The 20,423-nt window shown below is 44.4% G+C and overlaps 1 protein-coding gene and 1 non-coding gene across 9 annotated transcripts in view; one reads left to right on the forward strand and one right to left on the reverse strand.

The window, feature by feature from the left end:
* The first annotated feature begins 5,153 nt into the window (after positions 1-5,153).
* Positions 5,154-20,423, forward strand: part of PGBD2 (piggyBac transposable element derived 2) — a 59,891-nt gene continuing 44,621 nt past the window's right edge. For 2 of the 8 annotated variants that reach the window (XR_002825727.1, XR_002825729.1), the window contains exons 1-3: positions 5,216-5,290; positions 9,992-10,055; positions 11,235-11,278. Coding sequence is in view for 1 of the 8 variants with exons in the window: in XM_004387145.2 (XP_004387202.1) it covers positions 10,039-10,055; positions 12,465-14,226 (1,779 nt within the window). In the remaining 7 variants the exon portion in view is untranslated. Of the gene's footprint in view, positions 5,291-9,991; positions 10,056-11,234; positions 11,279-12,105; positions 14,458-20,423 lie in introns of those variants that run through there. The other 6 variants (XR_002825724.1, XR_002825723.1, XR_002825726.1 and 3 more) reach the window with 5 other exon arrangements.
* LOC111822595 (U6 spliceosomal RNA) lies at positions 14,790-14,898 on the reverse strand. The gene has a single exon (XR_002825732.1). It is a non-coding gene; the product is annotated as a U6 spliceosomal RNA (small nuclear RNA).

Below are 20,423 nucleotides of genomic sequence, written 5' to 3' on the forward strand. Positions count from 1 at the left end.
ATGTCTTGATGACTTTCTTTTGGGATCTATCTTATGTGGGGTTCGATGAGCATCTTGGATAGATATCTTCTCATCTTTCACGATACCGGGGAAGTTTTCTGCCAACAAATCTTCAACAATTCTCTCTGTATTTTCTGTTATCCCCCCTGTTCTGATACTCCAATCACTCGTAGGTTATTCCTCTTGGTAGAATCCCTTATAAGTCTTAGAGTTTCTTCATTTTTTAAAAATCTTTTCATCTGACTTTTCCTCAAATAAGTTAGTGTCAAGTGCTTTATCTTTAATCTCACTAATTCTGACTTCCATTGCCTGAATTCTGCTCCTATGACTTTGTATTGAATTGTCTACTTCTGAAATTATATTGTTAATCTTCTGGATTTCTGATAGCTGTGTCTCTATGGATTCTTGCAGACTGTTAAATTTGTCATTATGCTCTTCTCTAATCTTTTCAAGTTCCTCTATTGAGAGGTCTGCTTTTTACCTGATTTCCTTCCTGACGTCTTGAAGAGTTTTGTATATTAATCTTTTGTATTTCGCCTCTGATAATTTTAAGAAATTTTCTTCCTCTGGAAAATTTCTAGATTCCTTATTTTGGGAGCTTGATGAAGCCATCATGGTCTGCCTCTTTATGTGATTTGAATTGAATATTGTCTCTGAGCCATCAATAAGTTACTATATTTATTCATTTTTTTGCTTACTGTATCCTAGCTTCTTCTTTTTTTTTTTGATATGCCCAAATAGGCTGCTCTTTTTAGATAACCCGGTCACTGGCGCCCCTGAAGCTTCAACATCCTGCCACCAGGTGGCCAGACTTGCGACTTAGTATGTGAGCCCAGAAGTCTGCTCACTCCTCCTGTGTGGATTCAACTCAGCTGTCCAGGTAGTCGGCCACCAAGTGTGTGGTGCAGGCTGTCACCTACAGTCCTAGACTGGCATGGGTGATTGGTGTAGGCACAGGCATCTGGCTGCAGCAGGGGGACACACACTGAGAAAGGCAGGGGGCCAACAGCTGTCCCTGAGTGTCCGTGAGGAATGCATGCCCCTGTTCCCTAGAGCACACAGGTGGGTGAGTTTTGCTTCCAGACTATGAGCACCGAATGCTGTTGGCTGTAATACTGAGGGGCACCTCTTATTCTTGGGCCCCTCTCGCAGGTGGCCAGGTTGTGTGGGTGGAGCCAGCAGTCCTCAGGCCCCTGATGTGGTAGGTGAAGACGCTGCTTCATGGGCAGAGCAGTGTCAAATATCATGGACCTGCCACTTCATAGCTAAAATAGTTGAAGTTAGACTTCAGGTATATACCCTGTAAAGAGGGCCTACACTGTTTAAATGGGCCCACACAAGTCTATGCAGGGGAAAGTCACTCAAAGTCCATGGATCTCTTATGCCTGTGCCCACACAAAGGAGCTGTGCCTATTCTGAGTTCCTGGCTTAGGGGAGCCAGCAGATTATTTTTTGCCCGTTTCTCTATTCCCTCTCTAAGGCCGGGACCATGGCTCAGGGTGCGTGACAGGTCCTATTTCTGGCCCAGGGGCTAAGCAATTGCTAAAGCTCTCCTGGACCCAGTGCAGAGCAGAGAACAGGGAGGTAAATGGGGGTGTGGTTTTTCCCTAAAGGGGGTGTTTTTTATCCACACGGTAGGCCAGACACAAGTACTTATCTTTTGCTCATTGGGGGCTGCTTCTCACTGGTTCTGGATGGCCAAGTAGACTGTCCGTCGCTGGGTCTCTCCTGATGTGGAAAATTCCTCCTGAGCACTGCTGCTTGCCTGCCTCACTGTGCACTCTGATCTGATCTCTGCTGTGTTTATTACCTTCTTTATTGTTCTGATGTTGTTGTCATTTACAGATTTACATCTCTGGTTCCCTGTTGTAAATTTTATTAGTTTTGTTGTTTTCTTGAGACTTCATTATCTAGGTTGATATCTGGCTGATGGTGTCTTATGTGCTAGATTCAGGTTTTTTGTCTAATGTTGTTGGTTCTGTAATTGAAGAACTCTTTTAAATAATTTTTGTAAGTTTGTTTGGTTCTTATGTATTCCCTTAATTTCTGTTTTTCTGGAAATGTCCTAATTTCGCCATCATATTTAAGTGAGAGTTTTGCAGAATATATTATTCTTGGTTGTCAGTTTGTTTCTTTCAAGATTTTATATATGTCATCCCATTGCCTTCTTGCCTGCATGGTTTCTGCCAAATAAGCAGAGCTTAGTCTTATTGTTTCCCCTTTGTATGTGACTTTTTGTTTTTCTCGAGCTGCTCTCAAGATTCTTTCTTTGTTTTGGCAAGTGTGATTATGATATGTCTTGGTGTTTTTCTTTTGGGATCTATCCTATATGGGGTTGGTTGAGCTTCTCGGATAGTCGGCTTTTCCTCTTTCGTGATATTAGGGAAGCTTTCTGTCAGCAAATCTTCAATGATCCTCTCTGTTTCCTGTTTTCTCCCTGTTCTGGAACTCTGATCACATACTAATTTTTGCTTTTGATTGTATCCCACATGGTTCTCAGAGTTGTTTCATTTTCCTTCATTCTTTTTCTGATTTTTCCTCAGAATGGTATCCATGGACTTGTCTTCAAACCTTTAAACCCTTTACAGTCCTCTCTGTTTTAATTTTAAACAGCGTTCAAGTTTTTCTCTACAACAAAACAAAGAAAATAAATGACTCATGGTGATCCCATGTGTGAGAGTAGAACTCTGCTCCATAGGGTTTTCAATGGCTGACTTTTTGGAAGGCGCCTTTCTTCCGAGGTGCCTCTGGGTGGACTCAAACCTCCAACCTTTTGGTTGGCAGCTGAGCATGTGGACCAACTCTTTATAACTTCCAGGGATTTCCTGGAGACCTAAGCAAGCTAACCAAAACAAAACCAAATTCACTGCCTTCCAGTTGATTCTAACTCACAGTGACCCTTTAGGACTGAATAGAACTGCTCCATAGGGTTTCCAAGAGTGTAAATTTTTGCAGAAGCAGACTGCCACATCTTTCTCCCGTGGAGTGTCTGGTAAGTTTGAATCACTGACCTTTCAGTTAGCAGCTGAGCAGTTTAATCACTTTGCCACCCAATCAAGCTAGGAAAAACTATTCCTAGCTTATCTAAAATAGTATCTCCCTCATACTTCTGGGGGTCATCCTCTATCTCCTTAACTTGCTTTATTTTCCTTTACAGCATTTATCACTTTTTGACACATTATATACTATTTGTTTCTTGAGTTCTTCACCCACTAGAATGTGAGTTCAATGAGAACAAGAACTTTTTGTTCAGTGCTGTATCTGGTACCCAAGGCCTCAATGTATATGTGTGGATTGAATAATGACAAGCTTTAATGTAATGTGGCCTTAGCTCTAGAATCTGACAAAACTCTCAGCCCAAATGGGAATTTTTTTTTTTTTTTAATTTTCACTGACCCAAATGTTTTGGAATACGTTTTTTCAGTGACCACAATATTGTTGGGTGGAAACCCCAGGTTGTGCTCAACATGACTCACTGCAGCCAACAAACAAGAGGCCTAGGTGGGAGATTAGAAAGGCACCTTTGTTTTGTTACACAAGGAAAGGAAAAGTTGAGGCTTCTTCCTCCAAGACTGTTAGCAGGCAGCTTGGGGAGGCAGGCTTTTACAGGCAACAGGCAAGGAAATGTAAATTTATCATAAATATTCAGGATCAACCTTAGTGCAGGCATGTAGAGTTTGGGGATGACTATGCATTTTCTCTAGACAAGGGTTTGATTCCCTGGGATGGAGGAAGAGGTTAATTTTCTTTCATTAGTATGTTAAGTCTCCACTCAGAGGTGGGGCGCTTATATGTATTTTGCAGTTAATGAGCTAATAGGTCACTTAAAGCACCAAGATGGCATTGAAAACTTGTTAAAACTGGTTAAGGCCAGCTATGGTCGTTCTGTGATTAATTTTGTCAAAGACAATTTCAGTAGAAATGTGTGGCCTATTCTGCTCACTGTGGGAGGATAAGCCAGAGCAGGTGACTCCGAGAAGGGTAGAACTCTGAGGCTGTGTGTCTCAACAAAACCCTTGTGGGGAAGTGTCACTGTGGAGAAGCAAATACAAAACTTCACTACTTGGCCCTCATCTTAGATGTTTAACAGTTTGGTCCCAGGGATTTTTGTTTAGACAAAGCCTTCCAGGCCAAGTACTCAGCCTTTTTCTGGGAAGTATACACAGTATATATACCTAATGGGCTGCTGGTTTCAGTGGGACAAAAACCTTATAGAGCAGTGGTTCTCAACAAGGGTGAGGAGGTAAGGCGATGTGGGACAATTTTGCTCTCCAAGAGACTTATCTGGAGATATTTTTATTTGTCACAGCTGGGGGAGGGGGTGGAGCTATGTGGTGTGCTACTGGCATCTAGTGGATAGAGGCCTGGGTTGCTGCTAAATATCCTACAATTAGGGTTGTTAGACTTAGCAAATAAAAATACAAGCCGTCAGATAAAATACAGGACTCCTAATTAAATGTGAATCATCTAGATTAACGACATTGTTTATCTGAAATTTAAATAAAACTGGGCACCCTGTATTTTATCCGGCGACTCCTACCTACAATGAATTACCCAGGTCAAAAAATCAATAGTGCCAAGGTTGAGAAACCCTGTCATATACAGCAGTGGTTTTCAAACTAAAGCAAGCATCACCATCACCTCCAGGGCTTGTATAGACTGAATGTCCCCCAAGATTTGCATTTTTATCAAGTTTCCAGGTGATGCTGACTACCACACTCTAAAACACTAGTGTCCTATAGAAGAAAAAAGGCTTCGTGTCTTCACGAGTAGGAGAAAGCCAAGGATCTACTCCAGTACCGGACAGAGGCGGGCGGTGAGAAGAGCGAGCAGAAGGCAGTAAGCCCAGTAACCGTGGGAGAAATTTCCTCCCTCCTCGCCCCCAGCCCTAAGGCATTTCCGGGTTTCTCTCTGAGCCGCGGAGGCCGTGACTTCTCGATGGTCCCTTGCAGCCCAGCCAGGGCCTCCTCAAGAGTGGGACAGCCTGAGGCGTGCCGGGGGTGTGGCCGGGAACCGGGGGCGTGGCCAGGGAGCGGCAACCTCCGGTGCCGTACGTTGCGCGGCCGCGACGTTCGACACCGGCGCCGGCGAGGCGTTCAGGGTTGGACGCTGCCAGTGGCATTCAGCGTGGCCCGGCGCGGCCCCGGCCCCGGCCCCGGCCCCAGCCCTAGCCCTGGCCCCGCAGGTAGGCGTCGTTCTGCTTGCGCGGCGGGACGGACCCCGGTTTGGATGCAGAAGCGGCGGGCCCTGATGTTGCGTGTCTCATCGGCGCCCGAGGCGCTCGGGCATGGTGAGTCTCGCAGGCAGCCTGCCCTAGGCCTTTTCTGCTCTCCAGTCGCGGTCGCAGCAGGGGATCTCTGTTCCTCCACGCGGAGGGTCGGGCCTGGGCCAGCCAGGCAGGCGCAGCCTGAACAATGGGGACACTGCATTTCCATAGCCGCACGGGGGCGCTCCTGCTGCGGGGCGGGGCCGGGGCGGGATGGGTGAGGGGCGCGCTCCGCGGAGAGGTCGCTTGGTAGGGCCGTTTTTGTCACGTCTGCCTTTCTTTGGGATCTTAGAGGTTGTAAGGAGTGTTGTTTCCCTTTTTACCTCTTTTTTGCTTGATATTGTGCTTGATATTTTTTGCAAGTGGCTCAGCTTGGAGATACATTTATAAAATGTTTTGGTTTTTAACTCTTCATTTTGAAATAATTTCAGAATTAAAAGAAGTTATAAAACTAGTACAAAGAAATCCCATTTATCCTTTACCAAGATTTGCCAAATAGTAACTTCTGACCACAGTGCAACAACAAAATTAAGACATTAACAGACCTTACTCAGATTTCTCTACTTATCCCACCCATTTCTTTTCGTGGTACAAGATGCAGTTCAGTATTTAATTGTATTTAGTTGTCCTATCTTCGGGAAACACCCGATCCGTCAGAGTGTACCTCAAGCCCAGGGCCTGCCCACGGAGCTCAGGGTCACAAATAAAGATGCCCCGTCTTCGCTGTAGCAGTGGTTAAGAGGTCGGGTGCTAACCAAAAGGTTGGCAGTTGGAATCCACCTTGAAAACCCTTTGAGGCAGTTCTCCTCTGCCCTATAGGGTTGCTATGAGTCGGAATGGACTTGAGGGCAATGGGTGTTGGTGGTTTATCTTCACTGGGGGCCAGGGCCAGTTGAGAACATCCAGCTGGGTCAAGATGAGAGGCTTTGACACAGCTGACCACATTGTTTCATGACTGGGTCTGCCTCTTGGCCATCAGCCTTTTGGAGATTCTCCTACCTCGCAGGCCATCCCTTTCTGTCCTGTTTGAAGGCCATCATTTCTTCTCAGTCTGGGCTTCCTCCCTGGGTGATCTCTTGTGGTGTTGGTCACCACAGATCCTCAGAAAACCCACTTGTTTATTACTCCAACCAGGGCCATTTCTCTGTCCCAGACCTGCAGAACCTGTTGCCTGTGTAATGCCTCTTGTGGGCCTGTCTCAGTATGTCCAAAACCCAGCTTGTGCTCACCTGCGTCCCTGCATTCTAGTGCTCCCTGCCTCCATCAGCATCATCCCAGCTATGCAGACCTGAACTTGAAGAGGCCTCCCTGACTCCCATGCCCTGCCCCCAAGCCAATCCATGGTTTTCCTGCACCTGCTTTAGTGTCCTCATTTAGTTAGCCACTGCAGCCAGAATAAATGTGTTAAAATGCAAACCTGATTATATCCTGCCCTGCCTATAATCTTTGTGAAAATTTCCCATTGCTTTTAGGATAAAGACAGATCTTCTTAATGTGGGCTTCAAAAAAAGGCCCTGTATGGCTGGTCTAGACTCATCTTGTACCCTCTCTGTCTCATGGTTCCTACTCTGGCTTGATTGGCTTTACTTCCTCCTTTGGGTGCTGTTCGGGATGCTGTTCCCTGCTTACCCAGCAGATTCCTGCTCTTCCTGCAAATCTCTGCCCAGTCAGCCTTTCCTCAGGATAGTACTCTCTCACCTCCATGAGCAGGTCCCGGTCCCATATTACTGGTTCTAATCTCTTTTACCTTCTCTCTTCGGCAGCCCTGCCATAGTTGTGATTTTATACACTATGCCTGGCATCTAGTAGACACTTGAGATGTTTGCTGAATGAATGAAGAAGTTATGAGGTATTTAATATGACTCCCCAACAGTCTCTGTCTGGACATTTTTCCCATTGTAAATTTGCTTTGCCGTGAAGGGGCACTGGTTACCCATGTCCCATTCCTCTGTGGGTTCAGTTAGGTATGGCAAGAAGGAGGGAGGGACCATGTGTGAGAGAATGGAGGGCCTAGGAAGCCTGAACCAAGGACCACTGAAAGGGAGCTATGAGTTTCTGCCATCCTTACTGCCTGGTTACCCACCTCCATCCTGGTTGAGTCCACTGTATTGGAGTATCTACTGACAGGCGTTTCCTTTACAGGGTATCAGAGAATTTTTAGGAACATGCCTTTGGTTGGGATCAATCATATATGAAGAGTTCCTGGTTATTTTCTAAATAGTTGTCTCAAAGCAAAAAAGTGGAAATGATTATAAAGGCCTACTGTAGGATGAGGTGGGTGGGGTGCCCTGGTGTGTGGCAATGTGCTCTGTCACATGTGTAGTTCAGTTTAGCAAGCATGGATTGAGTGCTTGCTGTGTGCCAGGATCCATGCTTGCTTCTGGGGATACAAAGATGAATAAGTCCTGCACCAGCCCTGCCATCGAGGGGGCATGCCATGGGGTCAGCTTGCAAAGGGGTCGTTTCTGTCTGACTGGTAAAAGCTGTGGTAGAGGAAGCCTTGATGGGTGGAGAATGATATTTTAGGGAACAGGGTGGCCCGAAACAAGGCCAGGATGGTGGGAGAGGAGCTGGGGATCAGGCTGTGAGTAGCCTTGACCTTATTCTGGAGCCTGGTTGGATTGTGACACTGGAAGTTCACGGAAGGCTGTGGGGGGACAGCTTGGTGTTACAATGAATAATTAAGGGGCTGTTATCAGCTCTTGGTGAGTGGACAAGGGCCAGACTAGGGCATAGCCCAGGAAAAGGTGATGAGCTGCTGAAGGGTGGAGCGACTGTGGAATAGTTACAGGAGTCATACTCCCTGAGACAAACCTGGGCCTGATGTGGGTAAGAAGTCAGAATGTTTGAATTTTGTTAAAGTAATATTGAAGTACGCATTATGCATATACAATATTTTTACAGCAAAATGTATGGATATCTAGAGTGAATAGTATAAATACGGATTATAAAGAGTCTCAGATCAGTTGAGCTCAGGTTTTGCTGCAAAAAGAGTGTGTTGCACACTTTGAAAAAACCTTCAGTTTTTAGAGAGTATTTGGCCTTTGGATCTGCGGGTAAGGAGTTATGGATCTGAAACGATAGCATACACTTGTAGGGCCAGGCCCTGTTGTGAGTACTTTCACACATTAACTCTTGTTAACCTCTCAACAACCCTGTGAGGGTAGATGCCATGAAACAAGGGCTCAGAGCAGATAAGTGACTTGCCCAAAGTCACAGCTTATAACTTGTGGCTCCACAGCCTACATAGGACCTGTGGGGACTGGAAGCTTGTAGTCCGGTCAGGTGATAAGCTTTTCTCAAGGGAAGTGTGATATCAAGCAGCCCAGAGAAGGAGGTGGGTGATCAGAGGTGCTGGATGGATAAGCTGGGATGTGAGCTGGCCGGGCTTTGAAAAAATTAAGGTAAATGATTCCATAAGGATTCTGTGAGATTTTTCATGAAGGACACATTACTGTGTTCTAATTTTCTTCCTCTAGCCGTGCAAGATGTGTGTGCTCTGGAAACTCAGAAAAGAACTCTGCCTGCCACTCGCTCCCTTGTCACTGCAGAGCAGCAGTCTTCCCTGCTGTCATGGGGCCCTGACTGGGCCAACTCAATGGTGTTTACTCACATGTTTTTTTTGCAAGTGCCGATTTTCCTGTTTGTATGCGCATGTGTGAAATATGTATGCAAAAATATATAAAATGCATAGACACAATTTAAAGAATAATGAAACAATTTTGAATATCCCACCTAGTTTAAGAAATAGAACCTTATCAAAACCTTGGAAGCCCCCTGTGTGTCTGTCCCAGTGGAGTCTTTTCTCTTCAGAGGTAACCACTGTCTCTGTAAGTTCGTCTTAAACATTTCGCTGCTTTTTATAGTTTTACCATGTAATATGTATATATCTCCAGATAATATATTGTTTAGTTTTACTTAACTTTTTGGTCCATGTAAAATGAAATCATATGTCAAGTATTTTGTGACTTGTTTGTTTGCTCAGTGTGTTTTTGAGGTTCATCTGTGGAAGTTCTCATCCACTCTCTCCATTGTTTACCACTGCATCGATTCTGTTGATGGCTGTTTGGGCTGTCTCTTGTTTTTTTGCTCCTGTAAATAAACAGTGCGGCAGGGGGCATTCTCCTTCATGTTTCCTGGTGTACACATGCAGTAGTTCCTTAGGGCTGTAGTTCTCAATAGGGTGGAGGGAGTGGCCTCCGGGGGACATCTGTCAATATCTAGACATTCTTGGTTGTCACAGTTGGAAAAGGGTTGCTACTGGCATCTAGTGGATAGAGGCCAGGGATGCTGCTCAGCGTCTTACAGTGCACAGGACAGCCCTCCCCCGTCCTCCCACCTCATCATATAGCAAAGAATTCTCTGGTACCAAATGTCAGTAGTCCTCAAGATGAGAAATTCTGCTCTAGACTGTATTTTGGTGTGAGGTGTGAGATGGGGGTGCTTTCTCTTTTCCACTCTGGCCAGTCAGTCAACCAGGCAACATTTCCTGAGATACTCTGTCCATTTTCCTCTGATTTTCATTGCTACCTCTGACCTAACCAAGCTCCCAAAGGTGTGTAGGTCATTTCCAGGCTCTCAGAAACAAATGGAAGTTAATATTGTTAAATAAATAATATGTAAAATAAGGAGATCTTAAGTTGGAGATTTTTTTTTCCTTAAATGGTAAGAAGACCATGGTTATTAAGATATAAATTTTTAAGATTGACTTTCATTGTCTTACAGATTCTTAGACTCTGTGAGTAAAGACAACCTAATCTTCCCAGTTCATCATGGCTTCAACCTCAAGGTAGGACTGCTGTTCTATGAAATACTTTATAGAAGTATTTATTCCTCTATGTTTCTAAAAGGCCAGGTTGATGACATTTTTAGCCTTGAATCATGCTGAGCAGTTGTTGTCCAGGAGAGAAAAACAGAGAAGAAGGGACACAAGTTGAGGTAGACAGGGAGGTACCTTTGGTACAGGAGTGGCCATGTAGCATCAGTATCTACACTTGACCTAAAAAATGTAATTTACTTTTCTTCATCTTTCAAGAACCCATATGGTTGCCTTTGGGGCTTCCTTGGTCCCTGTAGGCTTTTCCATGCTCGGTATTTGAATAGCCAAGTGCAAAAGGTATTTATAAGGTCTGTGGGCTATTGAGACTGGCAGAAACCCTGGTTCAGGAGGCATATTGGTACTAGTCGAGACTGGGACCAGGGGAGGAAGGGAAGATGACTAGGGCTTGTCCTCCAAGAACAGTGTCTCAGTCTGAGGTCTCCAGTGGGAAGGGCTTCTGGTTTCTTCTCCCTTGTAGGCTGGTTTCTGTTACTGGCTTATGCAGAGCTTTATGAATACCTAACGCTCCCACAGGTCAGCCCTCCTGCACTGCAACACCCAGCATGTGATGCTTGAGTGAATCTGTACTGTCACCTCAGTTCCAAAGTCTGTGGGCAGGGTCTACCATGATATAGTTGTCATAAAGCCTGTGTCCTTCCTTTGGGCAAGAGGGTCTTCTCGTAGAGATTGAAGCCCAGAGGTGGGCACAAGGCAACAGCCAGGGTGTTCACAGCAGAGTGATCTGTTTACAAACTGGGTCTGACTGCCTCACTGCCCTGCCCATATGCCTCCATGGGCTTAGGTCCCTGACATGTCTGCTTAGATTTCCTCCCCTCACTGCCATGTCTATGCTCACCGTGTCTGCAGCCTCACTAGCCTACTGGCACTTCCCCAGATGTCAAGACCCTCAGCCCCAGGGGTCTGTGCCTGCAGCTGTCTGCCTGGAACACCATAGCTCCAGCTGTCTGCAGGGCTCACTTCCTCACCTCTGTCAGTCCAACCTATTGGTGAGACTTTCCTTGACCATCCTGTCTGAAATAGCACCCCCAGCCGCACTTTGTCCCTTATCCAGGATGGCACTCATCGCTACTTGACATTATCCTGTATGTTTACTAGTGTGCTGATCTGTTGTCTGTCTCCTCCAATTAGAACTAAATGCTGTGCAGGCTGGGAGTGGAGTTTGCCCATTCATGGTAGGTGCTCATTAAATAAAAATCTCTCTCGCTATACATTTGGTTTTTATGTTCAGAGGGCAAGAATTTAAATAGCAGGGGTTTCCATGTTCTCCATATCTGTTTGGCTTCTGAATTGCAATTAGCAGGTAGTAAGATATCAGATATTGCAGGAGCTATCTGAAAATCTATCTGAATCTGTTCAGCTCCTGAATTTGAGTAGTGAGAGTTCAGGTAGAGAGAGTTTGAGAACTTGGGAAGGGAGGGAAACATATTTGTCAAAGGAATGAGAGAAAGGAAAGAGATCGGTAAGACAGAAGCATGAAAGCAAAGCTGCTGGACCACTGAGTAACGGGATATCAGTAGAGTGTCACTCCAGTGCCCAGGGCTTTCTGTTGGCAGTTACTGTTATCTGTGGTGATGATAGGGCATCTGGAGTTATCACTAGAGGCGATCATCTTTTTTTTGTTGTTGTTAGTTGCTATTGAGTCGATTCTGACTCATAGTGACCCCACCTGTGCAGAATAGAACTGCCCCATAGGGTTTTCAAGGATGTGGCCTTTTGGAAGCACATCATCAAACTTTTCTCCTGAGGCCTCTGAGTGAGTTCAAACCACCAACCTTTTGGCTAGTAGTTGAGCGCTTAACTGTTTGCACCATGCGGGAACTCCGGTTGTCATTTCAGAACGCTATTTAAGAAGAAAACCAGTTAACCGGTAACCATTGCCATTGAGTTGACTTTGACTCTTGGTGACTTCATATGTGTGAGAATGGAACTGTGCTTCATAGGGTTTTAAGTGGCTGATTTTTCAGAAATACCTTGCCAGATCTTTCTTCTGAGGCACCTCTGGGTGGACGCAAACCACCAACCTTTCTTTTAGCAGCCAAGCGTGTTAACCATTTGTACCACCCAGGGACTCCTTAAGAAGAAATGGAAGTATATAATACCTCTTTACAATGACTCCATCATTGAAATATTCCCACACTTAAAAGACTAATCTGTGTTTATCTGGAAAATTCCTTTACCTGGTACGTGTGCCCAGTGATGCAAGGTCTGGGATGCTGCTCAAGCTAAGATGCTTTGCAACGAGCATACCCTCCTCACTGGCTAGTACTTGAGAGCTTTTTTTTTTCCTGAGGAATTGGCTTCTCTGCGTGGTGCAGAGATGGCTGCCTTTGCCTCTTATCCTGTTTCCTGTTGTTGCAGATGTGCTGTTGCTGGGAGAGGTGTCCGCTCGAAGGTGAAGTCTGCTAAGCTGCTCGAGGTTCTGAACGCTCTGGAGAAGGAAGAGTTCAGCAACGACAGGGAAGAGATTTTCATCTCACCACCTGAGAATGCTGCAGGGGACTTCACTGACGAGGACTCAGGTGATGAAGACAGCCGGCGTGGTGCTCACCTGCCGGGGAGCATGCTGCATGCCACTGTCGTGTCTGAGGACTCTGGTACTGGGGAAGATAATGATGACCTGGAGCTGCAGCCAGCAAAGAAGAGGCAGAAAACCATAGTCGAACCTCAGCGGGTTTGGACCAAAAGAGATCTCCGACCTGACTTTGGCAGTTGGACAGCATCAGATCCTCATATTGAGTATCTCAAAAGTCAGGAACTGAGTCCTGTAGGCCTCTTTGAATTATTTTTTGATGAAGGAACAATTAATTTCATTGTTAATGAAACCAATCGTTATGCTCGGCAAAAAAATGTCAACCTAGGTCTCACAGCCCAGGAATTGAAGTGTGTTTTGGGCATTTTGATTTTAAGTGGGTATATCTCCTATCCAAGGAGAAGGATGTTTTGGGAAACATCTCCTGATTCACATCACCACCTTGTGGCTGATGCAATCAGAAGGGACAGATTTGAACTGATTTTCTCATACTTGCATTTTTCAGATAACAATGAACTCAATGAAAGTGATAGATTTGCCAAGGTCAGGCCTCTCATTATCCGAATGAACTGCAATTTCCAGAAGCACGCGCCCTTAGAAGAGTTTTACAGCTTCGGTGAGTCCACATGTGAGTACTTTGGGCACCGAGGATCCAAGCAGCTGCACACAGGAAAGCCCATCCGACTTGGTTACAAGATCTGGTGTGGGACAACCAGCAGAGGCTATTTGGTGTGGTTTGAGCCCTCGCAGGGCACATTGTTCACCAAGCCAGACAAAGGTTTGGATTTAGGAGGTAGCATGGTGATAAAATTTGTGGATGCACTTCAGGAGCGAGGCTGTCTGCCATACCACATATTTTTTGACAAGGTTTTTACAAGTGTCAAACTGATGTCCATTTTGAGGAAAAAGGGGGTGAAGGCCACAGGAACTATCCGTGAGTACAGGACCGAGAGATGTCCCCTCAAAGATCCCAGAGAACTGAAAAAGATGAAGAGGGGTTCATTTGATTACAAGGTTGATGAGAGTGAGGAGATCATTGTGTGCCGCTGGCATGACAGCAACGTGGTCAACATCTGCTCCAATGCAGTGGGCATAGAGCCTGTGAGGCTCACAAGTCGTTATTTGGGGGCTGCCAAGACACGGACCCAGGTCCACCAGCCATCGCTGGTGAGGCTGTACCAGGAGAAAGTGAGGGGTGTTGGGCGCATGGACCAGAATATCGCCAAGTACAAGGTGAAGATCCGGGGCATGAAGTGGTACTCGAGCTTCATTGGCTACGTCATTGATGCTGCTCTCAACAATGCATGGCAGCTGCACAGAATCTGCTGTGAAGATGCCCAGGTGGACCTCCTTGCCTTCCGGAGATACGTTGCCTGTGTGTATCTGGAGAGCAATGCTGACACATCCTCCCAAGGAAGGCGGAGCAGGCGGCTAGAAACTGAGAGCCGCTTTGATATGATTGGCCATTGGATCATCCACCAGGACAAGAGGACCCGGTGTGCCCTCTGCCACTCTCAGACCAACACCCGGTGTGAGAAGTGCCAGAAGGGCGTCCATGCCAAGTGCTTTCGGGAGTACCACATCAGGTGATGCCACGAGGGTGGTGCTAGGGGCAGAGAGGAGCTACATTCCAGGGCTGGCTGGAAGGGACAGTGAAGGGTTTCCTGATACATGCTCAGCGGGTTATTTTGGTTTTTAGTGAAATGTTTACAACTCATTATATACAATAGTTGGAGTACTTCTGTTTTACTTGCATGTTGGGGGAAACAAAAAAAAAAAAGATTTGAATCTCATGCTTTAGTTTTATATTTTCTCTCCATCACCATTATAATTATCTTTTTTATTCTTCCTATTATGACTCCATATTATATAAATTAATATTATTTTTCATTGTGCTTAAAGTGAAAGTTTACAAGTTAGTTTCTCATACAAAAATGTATACACACACATTGTTATGTGACCCTAGGTGCTTTCTCTATACTGTGACGCACTCCTCCTTTCCTCCCTGGATTTCCCATGTCCATTCAACCAGCTCCTGATCCTCTCTGCCTTCTCATCTCACCTCTGGACAGGAGCTGCCCATTTAGTTTCATGTATCTACTTGAGCTAAGAAGCACACTCTTCACGAGTATCATTTTAGGTCCCATGGTCCAAAAAATATGGAACGCTTCAGAAATTTGCATGTCATCCTTGCGTGGGGGCCGTGCTAATCTTCTCTGTATCGTTCCAGTTTTTTAGTATATGTGCTGCTGAAGCGAGCACTAAATTAATATTATTTCTATTAGGAATCTCAAATGTTTGAAAATCTGTATTTTATACTATTATTTATTTCAATTTATGGCCCCCTTTTTATTAAAATAAAAATCTTGTGGTATAGCTGAGTCCTAGTAAGGACAATCAAACATAACCAAAAACTTTAGAAAAACTAGCATGAATAGAAAAAAGATCTTAACCATTGCATGCAATGGTTTACAATCCAAGATGCAGGCAATAGTATATAAATATTGTGTCAATATAATAAGGAGTTTCTTGATCATATTCATTTCACATTAGTCCAAGGCTACCAAATTGTCCAGAGGTAAATAATTTGCTTTGTATTTATCCATAGGGCTAGAGTTGCAGAGTTCATATTTTCTTGAAAAAAATATTTTCCTAATATAGGTACATCCATGTGAAATCCGGAGCCCTGATGGTGCAGTGGTTAAGAGCTTGGCTGCTAACCAAAAGGTCAGCAGTTCGAATCCACCAGCCGCTCCTTGAAAACCCTATGGGGCAGTTCTGCTCTGTTCTATAGGGTTGCTATGAGTCAGAACTGACTCAACGGCAGCAGGTTTGGTTTTTGGTTTTGGATGTGGAATCCATTTTTAGGAATAACATTAGGTAGGGATCTGTTTTTCTTCCCACAAGGATGGATGACATCATTTGTTAACAGTTATATGTATTTTCCCACTAATTTAACTTCCACTTTTATAAATTCTTGAACATAGGGGGAAAGTATTGAAATAATGAAAAATATTTTTATGTTGGAAAACCTAGTGGAATATATTCCAGAAAAATAAAAGGAATACATGTAAAAAAGCCTGTCGGAAATCTAAGAGAGCATGTTGAATATTTATGTTTTCTCTGGGAAAGAACTTTCTACAACAGCATAAATAAAAAAGGAACAGATCAACAGATTTGACTGTAAAATTGTAAAATTTACATTCATCATCAAAGAAAATTAATATGCAAAGAAATTGAGAAAATATGTTTAAAAAATAATATCCTCAATGAATAAAGATCTTATAAACATGAAGATAAAAGTGTCTTAGTTTCCTACTCCTGCCTTAAAAAAAAGCACAAGTAGGTGGCTTTATTTATTTACTATATTTATATACTAAAAAAGCAGAAAATTACTGTCTCACAGTTTTGGAGGCTACAAGACCAAATTAGGGTGTTGGCAAGGCTCTGTACTTTCTGTGTCAGCTCTAGGGGAAAGTCCTTCCTTGTCTCATTCAGCTTCTGAAACTCCTTGGCCAGTAGATGGATCCTCACATGGTTCTTACCCTTTTGTATGTGCCTCTGTGTCTGTAAAACCAAAACCCAAACCCATTGCTGTTGAGATGAATTCAGACTGATAATGACCCTATAGGACAGAGTAGAACTGCTTCATAGCGTTTCAAAGGCTGTAAGTCTATGGAAACAGACTGCTGCACCTTTCTCCCAGAGAGTGGCTGGTGGGTTCCAACTGCCGACCTTTCGGTTATCAAGCCTAGCATTTAACCACTGCGCCACCAGGGCTCCTACTCACCCTTATAAGACATGACTCAGAAGGGATTAGATTTAGGACCCATCTTACTACAATATGACCTCATTAATATAACAAAAGAAAAACTATTTCCAAACAGGGTAACATATTCACAAGTACATGGGGCTAGAACTTCAGCATATTTTTCTGGGGACACAATTCAATCCATTACAATATATAAAAAGACAAATGAGGGAAGATGAAAAACAAACTGAATATATATAAGAGATTCCACTCTGGTGACAATAAAATGCAAACAAAAGCAATTATTAGGTAATTTTTATTCATCAAATGCATTGATTATAGATAATTACTGTGCATGGGAAGAGTGGCAAACTCAAGCAGTACCAGGATCCAGAGCAGAGCAAAAGCCAGTGAGCTTTGCCAAGAAGTCCATATATATTGGATGCAGGCCACAACCTCAAGGAAACTCCCTTTCAACTGATTGGCTGCTCATAGCAGATCTCATCATGGAGGTGATTACATTATAACTGCCAAACTATATCATAACTGCCAAACCACTGAGAATCATGGCCCAGCCAAGTTGACAACCATCACAGTCCACTCTTGTCAACTTAGCACCTATACACATCTCCTTAAACCACACATAATCTCTGAATAAAGACGATTATAGAGTCATACTTGCACCTAACGATACAACTAGCCCACGCACAACTGAAAATACACTAGCCCTGTTTACATCTTGTATTATAAGTGAAGAAAACAAAAATATTTGATGCACACATACAAGGAAGAAACATAACAATTATAGTCCTCATTTTACAACTAGTCACGTGGTTCTAGCTGGTATTTAGAGCTACCTTCCACCACCCATTCTGTAGTCTCTTTACTCTCGGCAAGCATCACAGCTGGTCATGGTTCTTTGCCCGGGGTGACCCAAACCTTCATTCTTGAAGGGTCTGGGCCATTAGTAGTCATGTTGGAATTAGGTTGCTGTAGTTTGCCATCAACGTTAATCACAGGGCATAGTGGTACTAAGAGACGTCCTAAGGAATCTTCTGTATTCCAGACATTCTCTTCTTTATCTCCATTATGTAATATCAATCCGATTTCCTCTTGGTAATCAAGATCAGTCACACTGGCCAATATGGTAACTACCCTCTTGCCTGTTAATCCAGAGGCATAAGGAGCCCAAAGTGGCTGAGTGGTATTCTTAACTTCCAGTTCAATGCAATCAGCGTTGTGCCTTCAGGTGGGAGCATCCCTCCCTTTGGAACTAAGACCTCTAGACCCGCAGAGCATAGGGTTGCAGGGACAGGAAGCAAAAATTTTGTGAGTGGGTCACTAGGGGTAATGGTGAGTGGTGCCACTTCCATTTTTACCCTTGATTCCTAGGCCCATGAATCCTACCTATGGGAGAAACAGTGCCATATATTGGATGCTGGTTTAGAGCATGTACAGCCTCCTGGAGAACATTGCTCCAACCCTGCAAGGTACTGCCATCTAGCTGGTGCCATAATTGTGTCTTTAGAAAGCCATTCCATCATTCTATCAAGGCAGCTGCTTCAGGATGATGGGGAACATGGTAAGATCAGTGAATTCCATGAGCATGGGCCCATTGCCACACTTCATTTGCTGTGAAGTGAGTCTCTTATTCTGAGGCATTGTTGGATGGGATACCATGATGTCATGGATTGCACTGTGTCCCCCAAAAATATCAACTTGGCTAGGCCATGATTCCTAGTATTGTGTGGTTGTCCACCATTTTGTCATCTGATGTGTTGTAAATCTTATCTCTTTGATGTTAATGAGATGAGATTAGCGGCAGTTATGTTAATGAGGCAAGACTAAATATACAAGATTGGATTGTGTCTTGAGCCAATCACTTTTGAGATACAAAAGAGAGAAGTGAGCAGAGAGACACGGGGACCGCATAGAAACAAGAGCCAAGAGAATAGCACATCCTTTGGACCTGGGGTCTCTGTGGTGAGAAGCTCCTAGTCCAGGGGAAGATTGATGAAAAGGACCTCCCCCCAGAGCTGACAGAGAGAGAAAGCCTTCCACTGGAGCTGACACCCTGAATTTGGACTTGTAGCCTACCAGACTGTGAGAAAACAAATTTCTCTTTGTTAAAGCCATCCACTTGTGGTATTTCTGTTGTAGCAGCACTAGATAACTAAGATAATGGTGGCTAAGGAATTCTGTAAGACCACGGATGGTAGTTTTGGCAGAAGCATTGGGTGCAGAGAAGGCAAATCCATATCCAGAGTAAGTGTCTGTTCCAGTAAGTAGAAAATGCTGCCCTTTCCATGATGGAAGCAGTCCAATGTAATCAACCTGCCACCAGGTTGCTGGCTGATCACCTTGAGGAATTGTGCCATGTTGGGGATTCAGTATTGGTCTCTGCTACTGGCGGATTGGGCACTCCATGGTGGTTGTAAGCCAAATTGGCCTTGGTGAGTGGAAATCCATGTTGCTGAGCCCATGTATAACCTCTGTCCCTGCCATCATGGCCACTTTGTTCATGAGCCCATTGCACAGTGACAAGAGTGGCTGGGGAAAAAGGATGACTGTTTTGCGCAGAATGCATAATCCTATCCACTTGATTATTAAAATTCTCCTCTGCCGAGGTCACCCTTTGGTGAGCATTCGCATGAGACACAAATATCTTCACTTCTTTGGTCCATTCAGAAAGGTCTATCCACATACCTCTTCCTCCTACCTCCTTGTCTCCAATTTTCCAATCGTGTTCCTTCCAAGTCCCTGACAAGCCAAACCATTGACCACAGCCCAAGAATCAGTCTATAATTGCACATCTGGCCTTTTCTCCTTCCAAATGAAGTGAACAACCAGGTTCATTTCTCTGCCTACTGGGTGGATTCCCCTTCACCTCTGTCCTTCAGGTCCCAGAAAGTGGCTGTAGTGCTGCCGCTGTCTGCTTTCAAGTGATGTCTACATGTCACGCAGAACCATCTGTAAAGCAGGCACGAGTTTTCTCTTAGTCAACTGATCATAAGAACTCCCCATTAAGCCATAGGTGCAGATGGGAGATGGAAGATAATGTGACAGGAGTGGAGACCATGGGTATTTGGGGCACTTCCTCATGCAACTTACTTGGGTCTTCAGGTCCTACTTGGGCCTGATCTCATATATACCACTTCCATTTAATGATGGAGTGTTGTAGTGCATGTCCTACTTTATGGCTGTATGGGTTGGACAACATTCAGTTCATGATGAGCAGCTCAGGCCGCATGGTGACTTCGTGCCCCATGGTTAAAGTGTTCAGTCTCTACTAAAGTCCAGTAACAAGCCAAAAGCTGTTTCTCAAAAGGAGAGTAGTTATCTGTAGAGGATGGCAGGGTCTGCACTGTGATTCACAAATAGGGGCCTGCCAAGACTCCAGACAGCATCTCTATCTGCTGCTGACACTTCAAGCACCATTCAATCAGCTGGATCATATGGACCAAGTGGCAGAGCTGCTTGCACAGCAGTCTGAACCTGTTGCAGAACCTTCTCTTGTTCTGGGTCACACTCAAAACTAGCAGTTTTTCGAGTCACTTGATAAATGGTCCAGAGTAGCACAACCGAATGAGGGATATGTTGCCTCCGAAATTCAAAGAGGCCCATTGGGCGTTGTGCCTCCTTTTTAGTTGTGGGAGGGGCCAGATGCAATAACTTCTCCTTCACTTTAGAAGGAATATCTGGACATGCCCCACACCACTGAACCCCTAGAAATTTCACTGAGGTGGAAGGTGCCTGAATTTATATATATATATATATTGAACTTTAGATGAAGGTTTAAAGAACAAATAGTTTCTTATTAAACAGTTAGTACACATATTGTTTTATGACATGGGTTAACAACCCTATGACATGTCAGCACTCTCCCTTCTCGACCTTGGAGGACCTTTTTTTTTTTTTGGTGAAAATATGCATAGCCAAATTTACACCATTTCAAGTTTCTACATGTACAATTCAGTGACATTGATTACATTCTTCCAGTTGTGCTGCTATTCTCACTATCCTTTTCCAAATTATT

Source organism: Trichechus manatus, unplaced genomic scaffold, assembly GCF_000243295.1.
Source record: "Trichechus manatus latirostris isolate Lorelei unplaced genomic scaffold, TriManLat1.0 scaffold00181, whole genome shotgun sequence".
Classification (NCBI taxonomy): domain Eukaryota; kingdom Metazoa; phylum Chordata; class Mammalia; order Sirenia; family Trichechidae; genus Trichechus; species Trichechus manatus.